Source organism: Hemiscyllium ocellatum, chromosome 29 (assembly GCF_020745735.1).
Source record: "Hemiscyllium ocellatum isolate sHemOce1 chromosome 29, sHemOce1.pat.X.cur, whole genome shotgun sequence".
Lineage (NCBI taxonomy): Eukaryota > Metazoa > Chordata > Chondrichthyes > Orectolobiformes > Hemiscylliidae > Hemiscyllium > Hemiscyllium ocellatum.
The window spans coordinates 49,662,962-49,670,393 of NC_083429.1; the positions used below are offsets into that span (position 1 = coordinate 49,662,962).

At 44.0% G+C, this 7,432-nt stretch overlaps 1 protein-coding gene across 3 annotated transcripts in view; it reads right to left on the reverse strand.

The window, feature by feature from the left end:
• Window positions 1-975: 975 nt before the first annotated feature.
• zbtb16a (zinc finger and BTB domain containing 16a) overlaps window positions 976-7,432 on the reverse strand; it is a 279,344-nt gene continuing 272,887 nt past the window's right edge. For all 3 annotated transcript variants that reach the window (XM_060846844.1, XM_060846845.1, XM_060846846.1), the window contains exon 7: window positions 976-1,476. In XM_060846844.1, coding sequence (XP_060702827.1) covers window positions 1,247-1,476 — 230 coding nt within the window. In that variant the 3' untranslated portion in view covers window positions 976-1,246. The remainder of the gene's footprint in view (window positions 1,477-7,432) is intronic.

Below are 7,432 nucleotides of genomic sequence, written 5' to 3' on the forward strand. Positions count from 1 at the left end.
GTGCTAAATGCATGAATTAACATTGGGATACAACAACACTGTTTGAATTCCCATATATTCACAAAGAGAAATCATATTTCACATCACAGAGGCAGAAAGACTATCAGAAACCTACAAATGTAAAAGGATTGACAATTATTACAAAAATATCACAATTTTGTAAATATCTAACCAATTCTGTCTGAACTTCACAGAGTGCTCCTCAACCCTGCAGGCGTAGGTTTGAACCGCACCCCCCCCCTCCCCCATTTCCAACATCCCTCTTTAAACACACACATCCATCTCTCTCTCTCTCACACACACAAAATCTCATGCAACCAAGATTCCAGAATCTGCCCCCAGTGATTCTCCTCTTTCCTTTATAGTTAAACAAAACTACATTGACTGTTCTCCTAACTCAAGCTCAACACTTGTGTCCTTTCCCTCTCACATTAGAAACTAAATCACCAACTGTTCCCGTTCCAACTAGAGGATTACACACTTTCTTTCCATTTTTAAGGCACCCCCAACTTTCCCTTTTCGCTGCTGGCCAAGAGGTAACTGCTGTGCACAGCTAATCCCAACTTTTCTCTCCCATTTCCCAAGTTCTTTTTTAATGACACCTCCCAGACCCCTGCCCCATCAACCCTCTCCCCAAACTACAGCTACATTCCCTAAGTACCCTCCCTCCCCACCCCAACCCTTACATATAGGTGCTGTTAATTTACCAAAAGGAAACGCAGCAGATGGTTCAAGCATGAGATGAATAGTTGTGGCAACAACGTAAAACACAAAATACTGCAAACTGTGCTTTAATAACTTGCCAAAAAAAAGTTTAAAAAAATAAGAGGTAGCTTTCAGAATATGTTTTGACTCTTACCTAACCTGGTAGAGACGTTTTTCATTAATCTTCTTTATAAAAAAAAGCACAAAAAATAAGAAAAGAATAATTTGGTAATGACCGCGCACACTCAAAAACAAAACTGCTTTCTCTGCTGTGGCACTTTGCAGTCTCTTAAGTACTTAAACTTGTGGCTACTGCCCGTCACATTTTGCGACTTATTTAATGACCCAAGCCCGTACACGAAAGGAGGACATCCAAACAGGGAAAAAAAAACACATCATTAGCTGAACGAGGTCATACAACACGAGGTAATTCCAAGCACGCTGTGCGTAACACAGAAAATGGTTCAAAAAAAAAGTAAAAATCAAACTTTCTTCCCCACATTCACAGCAGTGTTTTCTTTCCCCTCTCTTGCTTTCACGGTTAGACGTAGCACAGATAGAGATAAGTTTTCTCTATTCTCCAGTCTGGTGGAATATCCTCAGGCTTGTGGCCTTTCATGTGCTTCTGCATAGCAGAAAGGCTGGGGCAGTAATCTAGGCATATTGTGCACTGGTAAGGGGATGCCCCATTATGGGTGCGTAGGTGCTTGATCATAGCAGAGTAGTCCCGAGACCGTTGATGGCACAGTTTACATTCAAAAGGCTTTTCACCTGCAAGAGGCAAAATAAAAACACATTAATCCTTTGAAGATCAAAGCACCCATTGAGGAACACAAGAGACAATGTAGAATCATAAATCCTTACAGTGCAGACAGAGGCAATTCAGCCCATTGAATCTGAACTGGGCCTCTGAAGAGCATCCAACCCAGACCCAACACTCCACCACCCCACATTTACCATGGTTAACCCACCTAGCCTACACATCCCTGACACTAGGGAGTTATTTAGCACGGCCAATCCACCTAATCTGCTTATCTTCAGACTGCGGGAAGAAACCGGAACACTCAGAGGAAACCCATGCAGATGCAGGGAGAATATGCAAACTCCACACAGACAGCCACCCAAGGCTGGAATCAAACCCGGGTCCCTGGCGCTATGAGGCAGCAGTGCTACCCCTTACCGTCCCCTCCAAACCTCCATCCTCAATTCCTTTGGCCCCACAAAAGCCAATTGTTGTCTTTCTCCACACTCTTATCTCCAGCAACTTTATCTTTCTCTCATCGGCTTATTTAAGTTTTAAGCCCTCCTGTCTCCCCCCACCCACTATAGCCTGAACAAAGATTATCTGGAAAAAGATGGCCATTCATCTCACAGTCTATTCAGCTGCAGGAGCATCACAATCAGAGCCAATCCTGCTCACAGTGAACACAGTGAAAGAGCCCACAAGTAAGGAGTACTTAGGGGTGGCACGGTGGCTCACAACACCAGGCACATGGGTTCGATTCCAGCCTCGGTGGGGGTGGGGGGGGTGGGGTAACTGTGTGGAGTTTGCACATTCTCCCTGTGTCTGCATGTGTTTTTTTCCGGGTGCACCGGTTTCCTCCCACAATTCAAAGATGTGCAGGTTAAGTGAATTGGCCATGCTAAATAGCCCATAGTGTTGGAGATGTGTAGGTTAGATGCACCAGTCGTGGGTAAATACAGGATGATAGGGTAGCGGAATGGGTTTGGGTGGGTTATCCATTGGAGGGTTGGACTTGTTGGTCCAAATGGCCTGTTTCCATACTGTAGGGATTCTCTGTGCACAGGAGAGCGAGGAGGAGATGAAAATCCAAATAGGGATAGAAGAGAGGATGTTGAAAAGATTTCAATATTATGATGTAAACAACACAGCAAGTAAAGCAACACAAATATATTGGAAAGTGCAGACATGAACTTCCAAATCAATTATTGCTCATTTGAAGCTGCTTTATTTCATTAAAGCAGCAATTTTGCTAGGTATGTTTAAGTTCACTTTACAAAGCCAAAATCATTGCCAAATAATGTCAAAGACTTTTCCAGTGTCAAAATCTTCTCAAACATTCATTTGCCCAGCAGCGTTTACTGAACTAATCCACAAAATACACTTGCAGCAACTTGTTCTTCGACTAACACCTTCCAGGCCTTACAAACTAGAAGGGAAAGGGCAACAGGTTCATGGGAACACCACCACCAACAAGCTCCTCTTCAAGTTTCTCACCATCCTGACTCAGAAATATATTGATTATTCATTCACGGGACTAAAATACAAACACTGCCCTTTTAACAGCACGGAATGTACCAAACGCCAAATGGACTGCAATGATCCAGCAGGTGGTTCTTCAACCTTCCTCAAGAGTAAGTGGGGCAGGGAAATAAATACTGGTCTGGGAACAAATAGCATGCCTCCACATACCCTGAATGAGAAGAAAATACAGATACATGTTTATCAGATCTTTAATGATATTTGAAGACTGCTTTTAATTCAAGTATTTTCCACCTGTTTAAGAAACTAGCTACAAGCCATTCCCATTGTAAATACACGACTAGTTGTGTGTAGCTCCAGAAATAGCCAAGAAGCTCAACACCATCCAAATAAACCCACTTCATTGGCAAACACGGTCAACATAGACAACAACAGAAATTGCTGGAAAAGCTCAGCAGCTCTGGCAGTATCTGTGGAGAGAAATCAGTTTTAATGTTTCAGGTCATCCTTACTCAGAACTTAGTGTCAACATGCACTTGCTCCATCACCGCTCTATAGTGGCAAGTCACCAAAGCTCCTTCAAGGGCCTTTAGTACAGTGATATGTACTTCTTGTCAGATAAAGAGAGTTTAAGGGTTACTGCAGATTATATCTGCCATAAATGCTGTTGGATGCAAATCTTATCAGATCGAATGGATCAGTTGGAGACACAGATAGAAGCGATGAGGAATTTGCAACAGCAACAGTATGTGATGGATGGCAGTGAAAGGAAGGGGGGAAAGCCTCAGATACAGTCACATAGATGGGCTAACTTCAGGAAGGGTAAGAGAGGTAAGCACCTAGTGCAGGAGTTTTTTGTGAATTTACCCATTTCAAACAAGTATGCTGTTTTGGAAAATGTAGATGGTGATGGATTCTCAGGGGAACATAGCACAAACAGCCAGGTTTCTGGTATTGACACTGGCTCTAACGCAACAAGAGGTACATCGACTTCAGAGAGATCAATTGTGTTAGGGGATTCTGTAGTCAGAGGTACAGACAGATGTTTCTGTGGCCAACAGCGAAAAAGCAGAATGGTGTGTTGCTTCCCTGGTGCCAGGATCAAGGATGTCTCAGAGAGGGTGCAGAATGTTCTCACGGGGGAAGAGGGGCCAGCAGGAGGTCATTGTCCACAATGGAACCAACGACATAAGAAGGGAATAGTTTGGGATTCTGAAGGGAGATTACAGAGCGTTAGGCAGAAATTTAAAAAGGAGGTCCTCGAGATTAGTAATATTTGGATTACTCCCAGTGCTATGAGCTAGTGAGGGCAGGAATAGGAGGATAGAGCAGATGAATGCATGGCTGAGCAGATGAATGCATGGCTGAGGAGCTGGTGTATGGGAGAAGGATTCACATTTTTGGATCATTGGAATTTCTTTTGGGGTAGAAGTGACCTGTACAAGAAGGATGGATTGCACCTAAATTGGAAGGGGACTAATACACTGGCAGGGAAATTTGCTAGCACTGTTTGGGAGGATTTAAACTAGTAGGGTGGGTGGGTGGGGGGGGGGTGGTTTGGGACCCAGGGAGATAGTGAGGAAAGAGATCAATCTGAGAACGAAGCGAGTCAAACAGTCAGGGCAGGCAGGGACAAGGTAGGACTAATAAATTAAACTGCATTTATTTTGATGCAAGAGGCTAACGGGGAAGGCAGATGAACTCAGGGCATGGTTAGGAACATGGGACTGGCATATCATAGAAATTACAGAAACATGGCTCAGGGATGGGCAGGACTGGCAGCTTAATGTTCCAGGATACAAATGCTACAGGAAGGATAGAAAGGGAGGCAAGAGAGGAGGGGGAGAGGCATTTTTGATAAGATATAGCATTACAGCTGTGCTGAGGGAGGATATTCCCAGAAATACATCCAGGGAAGTTATTGGGTGGAAATGAGAAATAGGAAAGGGATGATCATCTTATTAGGATTGTATTATAGACCCGAGGAGAGAAAGTGAGGTCTGCAAATGCTGGAGATCAGAGCTGAAAATGTGTTGCTGGAAAACGCAGCTGGTCAAGCAGCATCCAAGGAACAGGAAATTCGACGTTTCGGGCATAAGCCCTTCATCAGGAATCATAGACCCGTCAATTATAGACCCGCCAATAATCAGAGGGAAATTGAGAAACAAACTTGTAAGGAGATCTTAGCTATCTGTAAGAACAATGGTAGGGGATTTTAGTTTTCCAAACATCGACTGGGACTGCCATAGAGTCACAGGCTTAGATGGAGGGGAATTTGTTAAGTGTGTACAAGACAATTTTCTGATTCAGTACGTGGATGTACCTAAGAGAGAAGGTGCAAAACTTAACCTACTCTTGGGAAATAAGGCAGGGCAGGTGACTGAGATGTCAGTGGGAGAGCACTTTGGGGCCAGCGACCATAATTCTATTAGATTTAAAATAGTGATGGAAAAGGATAGACTAGATCTAAAAGTTGAAGTTCAAAATTGGAGAAAGGCTAATTTTGATGGTATTAGGTAAGAACTTTTGAAAGCTGATTGGGGGCAGATGTTCGCAGGTAAAGGGATGGCTAGAAGCTTTCAGAAATGAGATAACGAGAATCCAGAAAAAGTATATTCCTGTAAGGGTGAAAGGGAAGGCTGGTAGGGACAGGGAATGATGGATGGCTAAAGAAATTGAGAGTTTGGTTAAGAAAAAGAAGGAAGCATATGTCAGGTATAGACAGGATAGATCGAGTGAATCCTTAGAAGAGTATAAAGGAAGTAGGAGTATACTTAAGAGGGAAATCAGGAGGGAAAAAAGGGGACATGAGATAACTTTGGCAAACAGAATTAAGGAGAATCCAAAGGGGGTTTACAAATACATTAAGGATAAAAGGGTAACTAGGGAGAGAATAGGACCCCTCAAAGATCAGCAAGGCGGCCTTTGTGTGGAGCAGCAAAAAATGGGAAGATACTAAATGAGTATTTTGCATCAGTATTTACTGTGAAAAAGGATTTGGAAGATACAGACTGTAGGGAAATAGATGGTGACATCTTGCAAAATGTCCAGATTACAGAGGAGGAAGTGCTGGATGTCTTGAAACGCATAAAGGTGGATAAATCCCCAGGACCTGATCAGGTGTACCAGAGAACTCTGTGGGAAGCTAGAGAGGTGATTGCTGGGCCTCTTGCTGAGATATTTGTATCATTGATTGTCACAGATGAGGTGCCGGAAGACTGGAGGTTGGCAAAAATGGTGTCACTGTTTAAGAAGGGTGGTAAGGACAAGCCAGGGAACTATAGACCGGTGAGCCTGATGTCGGTGGTGGGCAAGTTGTTGGAGAGAATCCTGAGGGACAGGATGTACATATATTTGGAAAGGCAAGGACTGATTAGGGATAGTCAACATGGCTTTGTACATGGGAAATCATGTCTCTCAAACTTGATCAAGTTTTTTGAAGAAGTAACAAAGAGGATCGATGAAGGCTGAATGGTAGATGTGATCTATATGGACTTCAGTAAGGCATTCGACAAGGTTCCTCATGAGAGATTGATTAGCAAGGTTAGATCTCATGGAATACAGGGAGAACTAGCCATTTGGATACAGAACTGGCTCAAAGGTAGAAGACAGAGGGTAGTGGTGGAGGGGTATTTTTCAGACTGGAGGCCTGTGACCAGTGGAGTGCCACAAGGATCGGTGCTGGGCCCTCTACTTTTTGTCATTTACATAAATGATTTGGATGCGAGTATAAGAGGTACAATTAGTAAATTTTCAGATGACACCAAAATTGGAGATTAGATTAGATTAGATTACTTACAGTGTGGAAACAGGCCCTTCGGCCCAACAAGTCCACACCAACCCGCCGAAGCGCAACCCACCCATATCCCTACATTTACCCCTTACCTAACACTACGGGCAATTTAGCATGGCCAATTCACCTGACCCGCACACCTTTGGTGATGTGGGAGGAAACCGGAGCACCCGGAGGAAACCCACGCAGACACGGGGAGAACGTGCAAACTTCACACAGTCAGTCGCCTAAGTCGGGAATTGAACCCGGGTCTCAGGCGCTGTGAGGCAGCAGTGCTAACCACTGTGCCACCGTGTCGCCCACGGTGTAGTGGACAGCGAAGAGGGTTACCTCAGATTATAACAGGGTCTGGACCAGATAGGCTAATGGGCTGAGAAGTGGCAGATGGAGTTTAATTCAGATAAATGCGAGGTGCTGCATTTTGGGAAAGCAAGTCTTCGCAGGACTTATACACTTAATGGTAAGGTCGTAGGATGCGTTGCTGAACAAAGAGACCTTGGAGTGCAGGTTCATAGCCCCTTGAAAGTGGAGTCGCAGGTAGATAGGATAGTGAAGAAGGCGTCTTGTATGCTTTCCATTATTGGTCAGAGTATTGAGTACAGGAGTTGGGAGGTTATGTTGCGGCTGTACAGGACATTGGTTAGCCCACTGTTGGAATATTGCGTGCAATTCTGGTCTTCTTCCTATCAGTAAGATGTTGTGAAACTTGA